The following is a 20,104-nucleotide window of genomic DNA, read 5'->3' as shown; positions in this document are numbered from 1 at the left end:
GCTCTTCTGACGGAGGATGAAAAAAAGGAAAGAAAGAAAGAAAGAAAAAGTTTGTTAGAGCTTCGACGAGAGGGAGATTATGTATTAACCATCTCGTTTTTTCTCTCTCTCCCCTCCTCTTCCTGTTCGTTGGACAATGTTCGTTGATTCCGTTGAATGGTGCGTTTCTTGCTCACGTTTGGGGATAAAGGAACGAGAAGAGGAAGCTCGAGGATATGGTTTTTCTTCCCTCTCCTTTTTTCTTTTGTATTAACACGGCGAATTAGATGGATTTTATTCGGTTTGTTCCGCCAGTTTTTGCGAAATTACGATATTAATTATCTCTGAAGAAATAAAGAAAATCTATTCGATCGATCTTGAAATCAATTATAAATTCTTCACTCGAACCCACGATACGCTCGATCCCATCACTAGTTGCAATACCCCGGCTTAACGATTCTGAAAGGCTACCACTATTTGTTTTCAAGAATATTCCAATACTCGTTATTTAATTCTACTTCTTAATTCTCACAATTGAAAATCAAGAGATTATATTAGAATTCACTGATTTCTTTTTGTTCCATTTTCACATCAACTCTCCTCTCCTCTCTGAAATTTATACGCGATCCCTAAGTCGTTCTCACGGAATATCGGCCGATATCGGTTGACCCAAACGCTTGGCACCGCGTCTACGTTTACCGGGCTCAATTACGCTTCATTACACGTCGACGATCGACGGCTGCGGTCTTCATCAACGTGGCTTTATCGGGTCGTTAGCGACGTTGCGCTCCATGTCCCACACACATTTAACCCGGTGGAGGACCCCTCCTTTAACGGTGCAACGGCCGTTTTTACGGTACCCAAGGGTACGTTTATCGATCGAGGGACCGCTTCACCGAGGCCTTCTTCGATCGGTTAAAAGTCGAATCCTTTTGATTAGTAATAATCGAGTTCACGAATTGTAAATTTTTGTATAAATTTCGAATTTAATCACATGTGTGTATACATTTGTGTGGACGAATGATATTCTCTCGTGAATGAAGAATTTTATAGAAAAGGATAAATTAATATTCAAATATAAAATTGATTGTTGATCGTGGAAATTAATTTATCAAAAATTTTAAATTTAACGTCAACGTTTAAGAAATTAAATTAGAAGGAAGGTTAGAAGGAAAGGATTTTATTTTATGGAAAAGGATAAATTAATATTCAAACGTAAAATTGATTTATTATGTAAATTTAACGTCAACGTTTAAGCAACGGAATTAAATTGGAAGGAGGGTTAGGGCGGCCACAAATCATTGTTAACACTCGTTTTCTCTATAAATCAATTTTTTCCCCTACGCCCACTTTCCACACCAGTGCAAGATTTAGTAGAATAACTTTAATATGCGGGATATGTTGCTGCGGAGAGGTATAAACCTGGTTGCAGCTGAATCGGCTGCAACGAGGTATTCGTACGTTTATTCCACGTTACAATGCATTGTTGGTCTGCAACACGGAAATGGAAAGGTGAATGAACAGAAATGCGGAAATGCAGGGACGATAAAGTAAAGAGTTTTGATCGAAATTTATAAATTGACAATGTTCACAGGGATAAATTTGTAATTGCCAAAATTACTACACTTGGTAATAAAATCCAAAATTTAAAAAATTCTTTGAACATTTCCGCTCCTTTTATCCTCCGTTATAGAATTTTATCGTGTCAGATAAAGAAAAGAATTTTGGATTTTTTAAAATTTCTTTTAATTGTACGAAAGGATTTTAATTTTTAAATTATCCGATAACAAATATTATCAATATTAATCAATAAATAATAAAAAATTAAATAACAAAACTTAATTTAAAAACTCTTCGAAGGATGTATTAAAAAAAAATTTGTAAAAAATTTCATTTCCATTATATACAACGTACACAAATAAAATTCTTTCCTTTATCGCGAGAATAATACTCGTCCGCAAATGTATACACAATTCTATACACAAATGTATATACAATTAAAATGTATTTAATTCGAAAGGCGAACAGAACGAAATATTTACAATTCGATCATTACTCGAGAAACCTTCTCCTAGCACGGACGCGAATACCAATCTCGTTTAACAATCCGTGAATTATTATTAATTAAAAGGATTATTAATAAGAATCTTAAATTAAAAAATTCGTTTTTCTTTTTCTTGCTTTTATTTTTTTATAAACAATTCATCGATTAAAAGATTTCACGATATATTAATCGATCGAGTAATTTATTCAAAAGAAATCAAAAGAAGAAGAAATTCTCCCTAACAATTTTATCAAATTTTATGTTGCAGTGCGAGAACCAAATGCTGGGAAAACGCGAAGCATTAGGAAAGCGATCTACTTAATTAACTTCTTTGCAATCTCGAAAAATATTCCGCCGAGTTCTGGGAAAAAAAGGTTATTATTATTATCATGATTATCGAATGGAAGAAATTGCACGATAATCGGATAATAAAATCGGATAAAATCATTCGTTTCGATCGGATTAGAGATCATCATCGCGAAGTTGCACTCCGAGCGACGGTATCATTCACGAATCTTCAATAACATCTTTATTAACCCTCTACTCGCCCGTATGATCGTAGCTGACAGCATCAACCGTTTCATCTTCGATCCGACGAGCGCGAACAGATGTAGACGGAACATCCTCTCTCGCGAAGGAAAGAAATTATCGCGGGTTAATATTTCGTTCGAAACGGAATAGAGATCCAATGAAACGTGATAAGATAAAAATAGAAATTGCGCTCTCGAGAATTTAATGCAATTCCGCGATTTAAATAAAATTTTTATTACACTTTGAAAAACAATAATTCTAATTTTTCTTGGAAGAATTGTAATGTAAACAAAATTTACGCCACGATCTTGACAGAAGTAAATTTTTCCGTTTTATTTTGGAAAAAAGGAGAAATAATTTCTTTATCAAGCGTTATAATTTGTTTTGCAAAAAAAAAATCAAAGGAAAGTCGTGTGAAAGTGGCCGATTGCGAGTGAAAATTCACTGTTGCGACTTTTCTCGTTGAAGCGTGACGCTTTGAATTTTACCGCGCGTCGCGGAAGAGTTGAATCAACGGGCGGCTGCCTGTTTAACAATCGTGGAGAAGAAAATCGAATCGATAAAACTCGATTGCGTTGTCGATGACGTTTTACACGGAGCACGGTTGAATGGGCAGCGAGATTTTTTTTTTTTCTTCTTCGTTTCTCAACGGCACGCTTTCAACCGATCGGTAAAATAGGAATCGCTACGTAAAAGTGAAAATTGCCCCCGTACAAGATACGAGTTTTAATTACAACCTGTTATATTTCCCGTATCAATTACCAGATAATGAAAGTAATTAGAGATTCGATTCTGTTCGGGACGATGGTAATAAAGGATCGCGGATAAGGGAGATAAATTCGAGATGGCAAATAAATTTTATTGTTGCGGGTTAATCATAATTGATTTCAGACAGTTTGAAATGAAATTCAGTTTGTCGGGTATAAACCCAATTATTAAACGCGTATACGTCTGTCCCTTCTTATTATCCCGTATATCAATATTGAACGCATCAAAATTAAGAATATCGCTCTCGAAGATTTAAAAAGCAAAAGATTTATCTCCATTCTCTCTTATCAACATCGAATAATTACTCTTCCAAAAATTTTCTCCAATATCAAACCGTTTTAATCTTGAAAATATTCGAAGCTCGAATCAAATAATTAAAATTCGATTTCAAATTACACGCGCCAATCTTTCTCCCTCTCCCTCCTCCCCCTTCGCTGAAACGCTTGAATTTTCACTTCCAGATTTCGCCCGGTCGTTCGCATTTCGCCGGCGTGTGTGCACGTTTCCTTCCGATCAGATAAAAATGTTATGCATTCAACGCATGCCTATCTGCCCGCCATACCCGCCAATGCTCTCCGCAGCCCCCTCAGTATCCCCAAAGAATCCTCGATCGGGCCGAGCGCACGGTTCGCCCCCCTCCCTCGCGGAAGAGCGCGGCTGCGGTGGAGGGGATGGGCGGATGGCGGAGTGGGGAGAGGAAGGAAGAAAGGAAGGAAGGAAGGAAGGAAGGAAGAAGGCAGCGTGCGCGAACAGCACCTCTGTTAAAAGAAGAGGGCGAGCGGGGAGCGCGGGGGGCGACTTCTCGAGGTCGCGGATGGGCCTCTGAGAGAGAGAGAGAGAGAGAGGGAGAGAGTCCTTCGGCGGCCGATTTATCAGAGCCGAAAGATCAGAGACCAGGTGAGCAACACACGCTTGATCATAGACACCACGGTATCGCGTGGATAACGCCTGTACACGAATGGCTTAACAACGCAATTTATCAAACCGGGCCGGCTTTCATCCGCCCGATTCGTACGTAGCAATTAACGTGTCCACCGGGGGAACATCGTATTTTAAAGGTTTACGGCCGCGACACGCCCATACAAAATTCTAACCGACGCATGGGCTCGATTTTCCTCCCCCCTTGCGAGGGCGTTATTATTAGATTTACGAGGTTTGAACGAACGACGTCTCGTCCCCGATTTTCATCGATTTTTCATCTCTTCTTCGAATTCGAAGAAATTCGATCGAAAAGAATAGATAAATTTTTCTGAAATCGATCCACGGTTTTGATCAGAGTTATAGGGATTATTTCCATCGATTCTTTAGCTACCTTTTCTCGTCTTGTAAAAATTATTCGATCTTTAGATAAAGAAATGCACTAAATCCGCGAAATAAATAACGTACACACTAGTTTCTCTCCTCGGCGATAACTCATGCAGCGTGGATACGCTATATCCAGAGAGAATGGAACGCCCCTCGAACAACATCCTCGACGAACACGCACCCTCTGAATCGATCCGATTTTATTCGAAGTGTATATTATCCAACTTAATATCTCGCGCGATAAATTCACGAAAATATTGTGTAAATGATATTTTTAGAATATTAATCATTTTATAGAATTTACATAATTGATATTGGAATGCATATAATCTCATAGTGCAATATTCTTGTTCAATTCGTGATAATTGACTGTCCATTGTTGTATCGCGTATGCACATTTTCAATTATAAATGGGCTTGGAAGATTTGAAAGAACGAAAAGCTGAGAAACCTAGATTTCATCCTAAATGGTCCGTGTTACGTTCGAGGGAAGGTTCGAAAGGCGCGCCATTGATAAAGTTTCACCTCGACCTTTCATTGTCCTTTAAGCCATTAGGAGGGAACGCCGCTCGCTACGAAACGGCCGCAATGTTAATGTCTAAAGTATGTTTTCTCCCGCGGTTGGCCGGTTAATGGCCGGATCCGTGCGCACGATTCAATGGCATCGAAGTTATCGGCGAACATCGTTGCCACGAAAAAGCGTTCCGCGATTAACCCTAAGTGCCGCTTTGATCTGCCAATAGGCCAGTCCCCTCGGCTCGTGGTTTACGGGCGGAGATATATCCGGGTGAAAGCTTTCATTCTCCACAAGATTCTTTACTCGAATTATTTTCTTTTTTCCTCGATATTACTCCAACGACGCGTAATTTTACATATTTTTTAACGTTGCGAAAGAAAGAAAAATAGGAGAGGTGTTGATATTAAAGAATATGATCTATGATAGTTTCGTTAAAAGGATGTAGGATTGTAGGATTTTTGAATGGTGTACGTATATATATTTTCCTCGAAAGCGGATAATTTTTAAAATTAGAAAAACTATAAAATATCGAGACGATGATCCCGTCAAATGAAAATGAAAAACTGGTGGAATTGGTGATATTACGTGTTAATTATCTCGAAGCTATTTATAAAATATTTCCTCGGTTTAAAATTTATCTTCGCGAGAGACATTTATGCACGAATCGATAATTGACCGAAGTAATAATAATCCTCGTTGAAATTAATCTGCGGCAAATTATCTAGATGATTTAGATTGATTGAAATGATTTACAGAAAGGAGAGAGGGACGTGGTGCTTGGTGCGCGCTAACGTTAGCCATGTTGATTTACCATCTCTCTATAAATCTTTCCAGCAATAACTCGTTGTTTATTCTCTTACGAGCCGGAGAAACTTCGTATGTTTTCGATTAAGACTTCGAGGATCTGAAGGATCTTTTCATCGATCCTACACGCTCGTACACGGATAGATTTTTTAATAACAAAATTATCCACAATTTTTCAAAAATAATTCCTTCGAATCCATATTTCTAATTAATCCACAAATTACTTCGAATTCTTCGAATATCGAATCTCTCTCCTTTCAAGAAATCTTTTAATTTCGAAATCTAAATCACTCGTCAATTTCAAACATCCCAATTCTCGCATTCTCCACCAAATAATAACTAAATTATCCCTTCCTTCCCAATTTCTCCTCGTCATCGAGCGTCCAAAAATTCAATTTTCTAAAAAAAAAAAATATATCAATCACGACGAGAATCGTCGCAAAGGGAGCTGGCAGCAAAAAACCGCGCACCCAACTTCATCGAATCGGGACGATCTTCAACTTCTTCGACGGTCCCCCGGTCGGAGGGAGCGATTCGGCAAGAATGTTAACGAATCGCGGAATCCCGAAGGCAGATGGATAACGGCGGTGTCGGTCGTTTCGCAGATGGGCGCTGCCCTGGCCACCGCTCCAGTGTCCACGGAAAGGGAGATGGGAAGAGGGGGGGGAGGGAGGGGAGGAGAAGGCCCCCTCGAACCAGGGTTCATCGAACCCGAATGTTCGAATATCTGTCGAGGAGAGGAGAGCACCGGTTGTACCAGGAACCGAGAACAAAGTACCGGGTACCATTCACTCGGAGGCCCCCCCTCGCCAGATAAGGGCGGCCAGCCCTTCCCCCCTCCTCCCTCTCCTCCCTACCTTCGTGAACGTCTCGTCCCACAAACGAGCAGACGGAAATCGCGAGTCCTCGACGTCCTGGCTAATGATGCTGCACGTTGCCCTCTCTGCTTATATAGGAGAATATGTGTAAGTGCACGGGTAAATATATATGTATAAATGTATGTGTACGTATACACGTGGTAACCCCCCTTCTTATCCCCCTACTTTGTTTGTTGATCCCTTGCGTATTCGCCGAGCCAACGACCTACGCTTCCGATGTTTCTTTTCTGCGTCGTTGGAATTTATAATCTTTGTTTCTTTTGTATTATATTAATTTTAAAACAGATTTTGAATGGTTTCAATCGTAAAATTGGAAGCCATTGTAGTAGGAATTCATTTTGAAAGAATGGTTCTACTAAGTTAACAAGTGAAATGCAAATATGTATGATAGATTTAATTGGAAATAAAAGTAAAAGAGAGTTATCGATCTCGAGAAGAAACACGTAGGAATGTCGATAAAAAAAATTCGAAGCATCTAATTACAAGCAACATTAAAGGACACGTTCAAAGCGTCGAGAGAAATCGGGATGCGTGGGATCGGCGAAAGTGTGTGCATTTGGTAAAAAGGTCAATCGAAAGCAGCCTTTTAACCATTGCATAGTTTACAAAATATCTTGTATAAAAATTCAATTTCGTGTTGGAATGATTCTATATCTAGAGATTTATATAAAGAATACGATTAATTATGCTAATTTAATACGATAGAAAGTATTTTTTCAAACAAAATTTTCTCGATAATAAAATAATTCGAAATCAGACGCGTATTCGTACGAAGTATTTTCATATAATAGATTTATCCATCAAAGCGAGACACTATATACGCATATTTGGTGCACATTACACGATACACGCTAAATATAAATCTCCAGTGAGTTATTCTAGCAAACCGAGAAACACACCGAAAAAACATAACCTCGAATATAACCTCGAGCAAAGTGTATACCTTCGAGCAAATCGTATTCCCGCGTTAACATAACAAAATGTCGGCTGCGCATCTCGTCGGTTCGGTTTCGCCTTGGGACGACGGGTAGGCGAACGAAGGAAATCAGAAGCTGGACGTCGCGGCTAATGATGCTGCACGGCTTGTCCAACTGGCACACAGTAGTAGACTCTATTCTTTATTCGTTACTTTATTTGCTTCTGCTCTCCCACGTGCAGGCCGCGATTCACTCGCGTGTCGCGTTCAGACGTCGCCCGTTACCTCTTCCGTCGTGTAGCTTTTTGCTCGGGCTGCCGTACGGCTAATTTATGTACTTATGAGAGTGTAGCGGTGGGATAGAGGCAAGGGGGGAAAGCGTCCTGCGCAGTGTGTGCCAGGTCTCTTGCTCGTTCCAATAATGACGCCCTGTTCGTCGCGTAATTTACGCGTTTTTGCCCCGATGGAATGTTGTACCCGCCACGGTGATCGGTTGAATTTGTGGCTGTTCAAACGTGGCCTCCTCCCGTGACATAGTTCTCTCTCCATAGTGGAGAAGGGAAAGAAGGATCGAGGGAAAACTCAAATTCCCACGCGCACGAGAATTATAGAGGGCGCGTGGAGAGAGAATCACAGAGCTCGTCTCGAACGGCCGCCATTTGTACGAGATGAAGTTATTATTTATGGGATACGGGGACTTTTTTAACGTTTAAACGTGGCACGCGAATACGTCTCGACAATAATTGTGTAATTAGCATAACCAGATACGAGGGAAACTTGGATAGTTTGGATAAGTGCGCTTGAGTGGTTCGCAGAAGAAGAGACTCGTGAAGATTTGTGAGGTTAAATGGTAGACTTTGCATCGTTACGTTAAATTCGGTAGTGATAGTGATTGCGTGGCTGCGTTCAACTTTGTATCATTTTCGACGTATAAAATTGAGATTGAGATTGAGAGATTAGAAAAACGCGATTAGAAGAAGAGTTAATTTGAAGAATCGAGGAATTTCTTTTTTGAGGTTAGAAACGTTCATCTTTGAGAAATTTCTAGTCTCGTGATTCTAATTTTGTGATTCGTGATTATTATTCTACATTGAAATTGAATATCTTAATTTAATTTCCACGTTTATATCTTTACTTTTCAATATTAATTCGAGATTTGATGACAGATTTCTCTGGTATCATTCCGTTCCTGTACGACGATCAAAATAATCTTAACGCCATTCACCATCGTACCCACGAGCAAAAGCAAGCAACGATTATCGATGTTTTCGATCGTGAAATATCATCATCTCTGACATACCTTTCATTCGTCAAGGGCTTGGCCAATAGCCTTGACTAGTTAATTGCCCAGCTACGCTCGCCCATGTTATCGTCTGTTATCGATTGATAACACGTCGGCCGCCAGTGAGTTAACTGTAACTTGATAGATCGTACTTCATGGATCACGTTGGTTTTCCAACGCGATCGACCCTTGGGCGATCTTGGACAGGATGTTCCCATGCCGGTTGACGTTTATTGCCTTCCTTTTTCGCTCGTTCGCCGAGAAATCAACGTTGCATTACGCGCATGCTTGAATACCAGATCCTACGGATGCCGTGAACTTGGATACGTGTATCTGCTTATGTAAAATATTAATCACGCGTGAAAATATATTTCGAGGGAAATAATCTTGTATCGCTCGTGGATCGTGTTTTTTTTTTTCTTTTCTTTTTCTTTTTAACGAATATTGATTTCTGATCGAATTATACGAGACAGTGCGGCTTATTTTCGTTCTTTTTTCTCGTTAATCGACTGCTTGGAATATTCCTCGTATAATATCTTTGATCACTTTTTTTGCTTCGATATTGCGCTATTTCGGGCTTTATCGAATTTGAAATTATTAAAATATAAATTTATCCTGCTGTAATATATGGTTAATTCGTTCCGTGTCGAGATCGTATTAAGTGAAACGTAGAACTAGAACAGAAGAATGTCAACAAAAACAGCGTGATGAAAACATTCTTACTAGGTGAGTAATCCTCCAAGTTTATTACGCTCTGGTATAAACAAAACAAGTTTCTCATTTGCTCGTCGTGTATACCACAGACGATTATACATTAAAATTTATTCATTCGATCAGATAGCATCGAGAGCGAGCCGTACAAAATTCTAAAATATCAATTCGATAAATTCTTAATTCCGAACAACTTTCGAATAAATCTGTTACAAATCTAAAAATCTCGTATCTCCAAAAACACTTCACACGTTCGAAAAATTCATGTATAAACTCGTATCCTTGTCGCACAACTTCGTTGTAAAAGTTTCGTGGTCAAAACTATTCACGTCTTTGAAGAAAAGGGGGGGAAAAAATTACACGAGTACGCTCGTGATATAAAAGCGCAGCAGGCGGTTTCGATCACAATGGCAGTTTCCTGCTGGTGTCAAGTTGATTAGCCTGAGCCGTGGAGTTTCGAGGCACGTGTCCTTCGTGGGTAACCGTTATGTGGACGTGACCTATGTCGTCGTCCATAGCGGAGGCCTAGGATCAATGAGCGATCGTTTCTTGGAAGTTCTTGGGATTATATGCCCGTGGCTATGCACAATGTTTCCACTCCTAACGGTCCTCCAGTGTGCACCAGTGACCCGTACAAGCGCAAACTTCGCCCCGCCGTATTGTTCTCCGTCCAATCAGACCACTTGCCTACCCTGTTCTCTTCTCTAATTGTCGCTAATAAGCGTATTTTATCGATCTTTCTTGTTGCTCGGAGAGAAGATCTGGGAACGAGATGTTGGTAAAGTTTTTCCACAGATTACAGCTTGCTAGGCGCAGTTAAACTTTTTCATTTATTCATTCCTTTAATTTTTTAATTTTTAGATTAAAAATTATTTATTAGTACAGCTTATTGCTTCGATGTTGATTGGTTCTTTCGCAAATTATTATTTTACGAATCTCTGTCGTGAAAAACACGCGATTCTAATCCGTTCTTTGATCTGTTCTAGGAATTTCATCGATCTGAAAAAAAAGAGGAGACCGTAAATTGGAAATCTTTATCCTAACTCTTCAAAAAGTCGAGCGTTCACAACAAGTCCTCTCGGACGATCCATCTTAATTCTATCTTGTCACGAGGATTAGAAAAAAATGTCCGGATAACTAAACTGGTCCTCTTCAATAATGCTCGTCCCCCGTATTTCTTTTTTCCGTGTACGCATTTGACGCTTACGAGGACGACATGTTCGGTTTTTTGCCGCTCAAATTCCTCGCCTGTCACCTAATTCGATCCGCTCTCGAAAGAACGATCTCGACTCTTTTTCAATTCTTTTTCGGGGAGGACTGGTTTTCGGCTTCTTAGATTCGCCGATTAAGATAAATCTAAGCGTACGTGTAGAATACGGGGGGATGGCGTGACAATTCGACCTGGCTGACGCGAAATCCTGTTAACAACTCCGAATTAATACCCAACATCGCGTTTCGTGACCTGCCTCGACCACGTTCCTTGAGATTAAATTTTAAGTCTTGCCAATTCAAAAGATTATCAACTATTTAAATTATCCAAATCCTGCAAAAATCTTACATTACAATTACCCATCCCTAAATCATCGTGCAATACACTCTGAACCGTATCCTCGTTAAAAAAAAAATCCAAACCCAAATCCAATCTCTACCTTTATCCTTCTCGCCACGAAAGAACGATATCTCGAATTTCCCCTCGCACGCACGCCATAAAACACCCTCCTCCTCCTCCTCTTTCCAGATCCGAATCGGCAGACATACGGACTCAATCTCGTCGAATGATACAGGAAACTTTTCCATCGAAGTAATTCCGCTCATTACATCCACGCCGCTCATCACGCCGCGGTGATGATGATACCCTATCGCGCGAAGGCACGAGAGACGAGTTAGCCGTTTGTAACGAGGACGAGGGTGATAAATTTTCGCGTGTCGGCTAACAAGACCGCTCGAAAATTGCACGGCCTTTCTTAGAAATTCACCGCCACCTGGTCCTTCGCCACCTGGTTTCGTCTATAAGCGGAGGAGAGAAGGAGAGATGGAGACGTAGGCGTCTAAGGGACAACGTCCTGGCTTTCAGGGTGCGTTGTACCCGCCAACCTTTCGTCCGAAATCCTTGAAAGGGGGAGCGGAGCCGGTGACAAGGGTACGCGCGAGGGGAGATGATTGTGGGGAGGAAGGCATCGCGCCCACGTCCGACAAACCGGACCTGTCTTCTTCCCTGCGCACGTACGCCGATGCCCGCGTTCCTCATCCGACTTCGCGGCTACCTGCTCCTCATCCCCGGACGATTAGGCTTAACTCCTTAAAAAGTCTCGATGGAGAGAAGATTTTTGTATTGTACATCGGTATACGCGTTTTAGAGAGATATTGTGAAGAATTATTTTAGAAAATTAATATATCGTGGAATAAGTTTCCTTTTTTTCCGATGAAAAAAGTTGGAAAGAATTTGTGTTTTATAGTGGTGCGCGTTGCACAACGATCCGGAGGAATTCCTGATCGTCAGAGCGCGCACGCATGCGCGTGCTCTGAGCCGAGCAACGCGACCACTCGCGTATATGGACATAGAGGGCAAGGCGAGCGCGATGCGGCACGCGTCGGCATTCTGAATCGCGCCGCTGTTTTCCGGTCTGCGCCTCCGCCGGTTCCGTTAACCGCGTTATGCGATTGTGCTAATGGGTCAAATTGCGTCTGTCACCTAACCTTCCCATAAAAACGTATCATTGTATTAGTTGCATCTGGTAGACGATTTTTTAGAATTTCATTCTCATCTCTGATTTTTCTTATTGAAAAATAGAGAGTTTGTAATAATATATTACTTGGAATTGTTTCGAATTAAGAGAAACTTAAATAGAGTCTAATTACGTCTGTCACCTAACCTTCCAATAAAAACGTATCATGTATTAGTAGTTGCATCTGGTAGACGATTTTGTAATAATATATTACTTGGAATTGTTTCGAATTAAGAGAAACTTAAATGGGTCTAATTGCGTCTGTCACCTAACCTTCCAATAAAAACGTATCATCGTATTAGTTGCATCTGGTAGACGATTTTTTAGAATTTCATTCTCATCTCTGATTTTTCTTATTGAAAAATAGAGAGTTTGTAATAATACTTGGAATTATTTCGAATTAAGAGAAACTTAAATGGGTCTAATTACGTCTGTCACCTAACCTTCCAATAAAAACGTATCATTGTATTAGTTGCATCTGGTAGACGATTTTTTAGAATTTCATTCTCATCTCTGATTTTTCTTATTGAAAAATAGAGAGTTTGTAATAATATATTACTTGGAATTGTTTCGAATTAAGAGAAACTTAAATAGAGTCTAATTACGTCTGTCACCTAACCTTCCAATAAAAACGTATCATGTATTAGTAGTTGCATCTGGTAGACGATTTTGTAATAATATATTACTTGGAATTGTTTCGAATTAAGAGAAACTTAAATGGGTCTAATTGCGTCTGTCACCTAACCTTCCAATAAAAACGTATCATCGTATTAGTTGCATCTGGTAGACGATTTTTTAGAATTTCATTCTCATCTCTGATTTTTCTTATTGAAAAATAGAGAGTTTGTAATAATATATTACTTGGAATTGTTTCGAATTAAGAGAAACTTAAATAGAGTCTAATTACGTCTGTCACCTAACCTTCCAATAAAAACGTATCATGTATTAGTAGTTGCATCTGGTAGACGATTTTGTAATAATATATTACTTGGAATTGTTTCGAATTAAGAGAAATTTAAATAGGGTCTAATTGCGTCTGTCACCTAACCTTCCAATAAAAACGTATCATTGTATTAGTTGCATCTGGTAGACGATTTTGTAATAATGCGAATTTCATTCTCATCTCTGATTTTTCTTATTGAAGAATAGAGAGTTTGTAATAATACTTGGAATTGTTTCGAATTAAGAGAAACTTAAATAGGATCTAATTGCGTCTGTCACCTAACCTTCCAATCAAAAACGTATCATCGTATTAGTTGCATCTGGTAGACGATTTTTTAGAATTTCATTCTCATCTCTGATTTTTCTTATTGAAAAATAGAGAGTTTGTAATAATATATTACTTGGAATTGTTTCGAATTAAGAGAAACTTAAATAGGGTCTAATTGCGTCTGTCACCTAACCTTCCAATAAAAATGTATCATTAGTATTAGTTGCATCTGGTAGACGATTTTGTAACAATGCGAATTTCATTCTCATCTCTGATTTTTCTTATTGAAAAATAGAGAGTTTGTAATAATACTTGGAATTGTTTCGAATTAAGAGAAACTTAAATGGGTCTAATTGCGTCTGTCACCTAACCTTCCAATAAAAACGTATCATTGTATTAGTTGCATCTGGTAGACGATTTTTTAGAATTTCATTCTCATCTCTGATTTTTCTTATTGAAAAATAGAGAGTTTGTAATAATACATTAAGAACTTGGAATTGTTTCGAATTAAGAGAAACTTAAATATTTTTTTGTAGAGCGGATCTTCTATGCCGTTCTCCACCGACTCGAAACGGGGGGAGAGAGAGAAAGAGGATTCGTGCATCAAGATCGGATCGATTCTCAAGAACGAGAAAGTAATGGCCCATGAAAATTCACGAGGTACGGAGCAGGGAGCGATAGGCTGCGTGGTAAGTGGCTAATCGTGATCATGAATAAACATTATCGTGGAAATTGTGACATCTTAGAGACGATTCTTGCGGTTACCTCATCCTCCTCCTCCTCCTCCTCCTCCTTCTTTGCCATTCTCTTGGAACGAGTTAAGCTAATTAATTCGATTCGCCGAGTGTCAATAATTAAGCCACCGAATGCAAACCGAGGGAATAATATATGTACGTATATTTTCTTATTCTAACATATTTCGAGGAGATAATGAGATATTCGTATACTGTTTACGTTATTTTATTAGTTGTTACGTATGAAACGTATCGACGTTTACCAAGTGTTTACCAAGTTGATAAGGAAACTTGTAGATGTGATTTCAAAAATGTAAATATTCCGCGATGAGATCGTGTTTTGCAAATGTAATTGTTAATATTTGAGAATGTATAATGTTGGAAGCCTTTTCGTGATAAGCTTTGATTTGCAGAGAACGAAGCAATATTGATATTAAACGGTGAATTTTTTTCCATTATTAATTCCAAAGAATGTAAATATTTCCTTTACAATTTCTATTCAAATACTCTTCAAATTTCAATAGCAAGTTTCTTAAACACGTATTATACGATATCCATAAAATTTCAAATATCTACGTTATAATGTATTAATTGTGGTTATCCAACAGTGAAGGAATATCCGTGCGTCGAAAAGGACAATTAGACCCTTTATCCGGCCAGGTGAAATTCGAGGATGGAAAAGAGCGGTGATGCAGACGTGGAAGGTGCAGTCGCAGTGAAACGACCGGTAGGTAGGCTGTAAAAGGTAAACCCGTCGTACCGGCACCGTTCGTGGTCCGCGGGCATTCCAGGCGACGCCAACGTGCCCTCCTCCTCCTCCTCCTCCTCCTCCGCCTCCTCCACCTTCTCTTTCTTCTCCTTCTTCTTTTCCTCTAGCTTGCCCACCTTCCTCGCCCTCCACCCTTACCAAACCAACGTTTGCTCTCTCGCGATAATGCAACCGCGTGCTGCAGTTGCCGAATCGAAGATTTAAGACTTTCACAGGTTTATCTGTTCACAGGTGTTTGTCACTGTGATTTCAAATTATTTTTATTTTTATTTGTCGATAATGTATGGTGTTTGTGCATTGCGATAAAGCGTGGATGAATTATTGTAGGAAAGAATATAGGTATGTTGGTAGTGATTAGTGTGTACAAAGTCTAGGGATATTTTTGTATGGTTTGTAATCGATATTTTTAAGGATCAGAATGCTATTTTAGGTTAGGTTGGATTTAGTGAAGGATTTGATTGTAATTTTTTTAAAGTTGTATTATTTTTAGTAGTTACTTCAAATTACAAAGAGATTTATCAAAAATTGTTATGGTTAAGCAATTATGGATTAATTGCTATTTTAAAAAGTTTAATAATTTTTTTTTGTTGATATTGAATGTTTGATGGATGTTTTAGGGATCTATTATAAAAGTTTTTTAAACTTTGGCAATTATTGGTTTATGAGTGCTTTATGATTTCATTATAGGATTTTATCATTTTATTATATGGAACTCCTTTTTAATTACAAACGTCGAATACTTTCCAGTATCAATCATAAGATCATAAATTTCTTAAATTTTCTTTGAGAGGAAAGAAGCAGGAAAGTTTTCTCATTAAATTTCATGTTTTATATCTATTTAATTATATTATTTCTCATAATGAACAGGATCTTTGTCCAGCATCTTTTTCTTGAGGTAGACTTTAAATTAAACCTCTTCTCTTCTCATAAATCATTATAAAAATTAATGATAAAATTGAAATACATATGTAAGGTATACTTTAATTACCTACAATTACAATCCTCGTGGACAAGAAAATTTATGTTGTTTCTTAATTAAAGGTGAATGAATAATTTCAATCCATTGAACAGATATTGAAATGCAGAGAGAGAGAGAGCAATAAATACGAATGCAATATATTTAAAGCTCATTCGTTTTGATCTAAATCAACAATTTCAACGAAAAAAAGTTTTAAAGAAATACCAAGAACGCATACAACGCTCATAAACCATAAGATTGGCGGGCATCAAAGAACAACAAGTACGAGAGATCAGAGGATTTGTCAGAATTTTAGAATCCTATTTCGTTGAATCGACGTATATAATATATGCCGATATATATTAAGGCTTCTGGATACTTTCGTGATCCAATGTACGTGGTGCAAGGCCGAGGCAGGAGGATAAGCAGATTCATTCGATTCCTTCGTAGGCCGAACGTTACGAGCCAACCGATCTTTTAGAGCTACTTGCTATGCATTGAACAACGTCGTGTTCGGACAGGGTGTCGTTTAACGGAAGTTCTTGCTCGGTAAATTGCATCCACCATCGTTCCATCTGTAAGGAATTTAATTACACAGGTGATGTGCACGCAGAAGAGCTATGAATTAAGTTCTGCGCTATATATATATATATATATAGTTTGTTGGAATTTTGCTTGCTGTGATTAACCCTTTCGAAGGGTCAATTTTTATGGATTTTGTTGAGCCATTCTCTTTCTCGTTAAAGTCGTATAAACAAAATCGATATTAAGGAGAAAAATAATTTTTTTTTCAATAATGCTTGTACACGATTCGTGAGTGAAATATATATATATATTTTTTTTAAAGATATCTTTTTTGTTTCCATTATAGTTTCGTCGTAGGTTTCTTCATGAAAAATACTCGAGATGAATACGTAATGGTCGAACGTGGATGGATTTGGGCGTGTATCTAGTAAATATGGTTTTGCGTGAAAGTGTGTCACGTTTCTTCCACCCTTTTCGGCCTGAAATTTCTATTTTGGTAAGCGTTAAGTGTTTCAAAGGAAAAAGGGAAAACGAAGATTCCGAATTTATCACTTTCAACGACTTTTATTAACGTCCATTCTAGTTATAGAATTGAATTTCAATACCACGAATTTATATGCGATGCTACGCCGCGTTCTGTGAAACATGGGGAACATACAGAAGCAATACGAAATACGGTATCAGGTAGCGAGGGAACAAGCATTTACATCTGTTTATAAGAAATGAAGGTATGTAATGATATACGCGGATAGAAAGTTGAATTTAAATTTCAAACATCGTGGCACGCCTAATATACTCGTGCGATAATGTGAAATTATAATAATGCTTTCTGATTTTCAATTCGCGTGGAAAAATAATGGAAACATTTCTATCTATTACTTATACAGTATCGACAAATAAAATCAAATTTCCAAACTCCTCGTTGAGAAGACTCCCCTTTTAAAAAAAACTTCTCCTTTTTCAGAATAAACAGCGGCGGATGGAATCTCGAACTTTTAAGAGTTCGAAATTCTCGAACAACGAGCAACCGAATCGAAGCGTGTCAAACCGAGAGTGTCGAACAAAGGTTCGAGCTGCTGGCCTATAGGGAGATAAAAAGATAGAGAGAGAGAGAAATAAAGAAAACCTCGCTCGATTCCACCCTCCCCCCCTCCAACGCTTTATCTTCCTTTCTAGAGCCGATTCGAAAGGCCTTAGGCTGCCGGTTCGATTCATCGTTCCATCCTCGAAACCGAGGGAGAGAGAGGGAGAGAAAAAATCCCTATACACCCGATTCGTAGATTGCGAGTCTCAAGGCGACTTCTCTCCTCCGCTGGTACAATCGCGGTCGGTCGTATATAAGCCAAGATGAATCCCCCAGCCATCGGTACGCGTAATGTCTTCATTGAAGACGTTGCCTCTCCTATCATAATCTCGCTATGATGGACGAGCGGTCTTTATGCGGGGACGCGGAATGGAACGAGATTAAACGAACGGTCATCAATAGCGTGAAAGGCTTGGTATATCCCGCGTTCGAAATGGGGAAAGGGGGTGGAAGGGAAGGGGCCGGGCGGACGACTCAATTAGTTCTCGAGTATAGTTCTGTCCTTCTCCGATCGCGGCGCGACGCGTGAAACTCTTTTCGATGTTGGTGCGCATGCGCGGTTTGCAGCGGTGACAAATAACGGTGAGGAAGATTGATCGCGCCTAACCTAGACGGAGAGTATCGATGGAGAGTTTTTTCTTTTGTTACGTTGGATCTTCTTCGTGGAATAGAATTGATCCGTGTATCTCGTGTACTTTGAAAAGAAGTATTCCGAGATTTTATATTGTTACGCGTCGCATCGAAAATCCAACGAAAGGATAACCTCGTTTTATTTCTCTTGTCCGCTATTACGAAACGTGTGGGAAAAGGATTCCTTTCGCGCCTCGATTCAAAATCGCGTCTATCGTAACAACGTTGCAACGCACGATCGTATTTTCGAAATTCGAAAGAAAGCGTTCCACTTCTCGATAATATCGAAGAACGATGTCTAGACTGCATGATAAATATAACCTGAATACTTGTTATAGACGAGAGAAAGCAATAATAATTAATATCACGTGTATCATTTTTAAGAAAATTTGATTTCGAGTCTTGAACATATTAAATTGGAAAATTTAAGGAACGATTTTTCATTCGGTGAAAAATTAAGAATAAAAAAGATCTATATCTTTGCTTTCTAATTTCTTCTTCTCCATCCTCCTGTATTCATATTCAAAATAAAAATATTGCAAAGGATTTATACTTTAACAACATCCAAGGAAGAAGAAATCTAATATTGATATGAAGTTGAAGAAAAGAAGAAAAATATCCAAAAAGGATCCACGAGATGGGTCACCAAGAACTGCCATGAGGGATGGATCAGCTTAGATCGGGTCTCAATAGGGATGGTAGAGCAGGGCGCCCCAGGGAGAGAGGGTAGGCGGATTATTTGCATTTTAATTTGCATATTAAAACACGGCTCGTCGATCAAGCAAGCTGGGCCGCGAAATATGATAGGCTGAGCTCCGTGGCCGTCGCATTAACGTTGTAAAGGTGAGTTACACGACCGCAAGGCAACCCGACGGCCATGAGATCGTTCACGCATGCCGATCTTGAAATATGCACCCGTGGACCAAGATTACCGTGCAACGATAGCGCCGTTGTCTCGATCGATATCCCGACCGATATCGCGTCCTTGCGATTCACTGTTTGCAGAAGAAACCGAGGGAGAACGATGCATGGAACTCGAGAATAGACGAGTTTTAGGTCGTTACTCGCGATTTTCGTCGATATCTTAGTCGATATTCCTGGATGGAATATGGGACGAGTCGTAAAATGTGCAAGGAAGGCGTTTATTTTCTTCTTTTGAGATACTTGTTTCAGATTTATAGTTGAAGACAAGGTTAAGGATCTTAAGGGAAGAGTTTTGTATGAGAGTGTGATAGATGTTATACAGTGAAAAAGGATTTTAATTGATTAAAAATGGAACTTGCCAAAAGTAAAATAGTTAACAGGCACAAAAATGTTTAAATAATTAAATTCATTGAATAGATTGAGGATAAGAATGTATGATTGAAAGTGGAGATTTTGGTTGATTGTAGAATAAAAATTTTCAAAAGTAAAGTAGAGTAACATGAATATTTGAATAATAAATTTAATTGGATTGAATATTAGTAAATCTAGGAAAAATTCAAGATAAGAATGTGGAAAGTTTCATATTTTACAGATTAAAAAAAAGATTTTAGGTGATTTAGATAATTAATTTAGATCAGAATAAAGAATAAGACAAATATGTAAATGAAAACAAAGAATAAAGAAAGACACAAGTATTTAAATAATATACAAGAGAATATCTTTAAATTTGATAGATATAAAATAAAGTCTCTATTTGATATATAATAGATCTTTTTGAATTTGAATTTGATGATAGATATTTGAATGATT

General features: G+C 38.7%; 1 protein-coding gene across 7 annotated transcripts; it reads left to right on the top strand.

Moving 5' to 3' along the window:
* Positions 1–2,220: 2,220 nt before the first annotated feature.
* On the top strand, positions 2,221–19,741 carry LOC100578698. Of its 7 annotated transcripts, none has more exons than XR_003305148.1 (5): positions 8,196–8,757; positions 8,908–9,749; positions 14,207–14,359; positions 15,013–15,131; positions 17,621–19,741. XR_003305148.1 is itself a non-coding variant. In XM_026442185.1 (3 exons), exons 1-3 carry the CDS (start codon positions 6,553–6,555, stop codon positions 15,013–15,015), a joined length of 516 nt encoding a protein of 171 aa, XP_026297970.1. In that variant the 5' UTR covers positions 6,522–6,552; the 3' UTR covers positions 15,016–15,131. The 7 variants fall into 7 exon arrangements, 1 of the variants encoding a protein (XP_026297970.1); XR_003305152.1 differs by lacking the exons at positions 8,196–8,757; positions 8,908–9,749 and adding exons at positions 9,771–10,512; positions 10,721–11,809; XR_003305150.1 differs by lacking the exons at positions 8,196–8,757; positions 8,908–9,749 and adding an exon at positions 2,221–2,397.
* The last annotated feature ends 363 nt before the right edge of the window (positions 19,742–20,104 follow it).

Source organism: Apis mellifera, linkage group LG8, assembly GCF_003254395.2.
Source record: "Apis mellifera strain DH4 linkage group LG8, Amel_HAv3.1, whole genome shotgun sequence".
Taxonomy (NCBI): Eukaryota; Metazoa; Arthropoda; class Insecta; order Hymenoptera; family Apidae; genus Apis; species Apis mellifera.
This window is presented reverse-complemented; position numbering and strand designations above follow the sequence as displayed.

What these genes read in the sequence shown, in the direction of transcription:
- LOC100578698 (XM_026442185.1), top strand. Translation starts at nt 6,553, where the DNA reads ATGGGCGCTGCCCTGGCCACCGCTCCAGTGTCCACGGAAAGGGAGATG. An exon ending in GCTTATATAGGAGAATATGT is followed by an intron (nt 6,913 to 14,206) that starts GTAAGTGCACGG and finishes ATTTTTTTGTAG; the next exon opens with AGCGGATCTTCTATGCCGTT.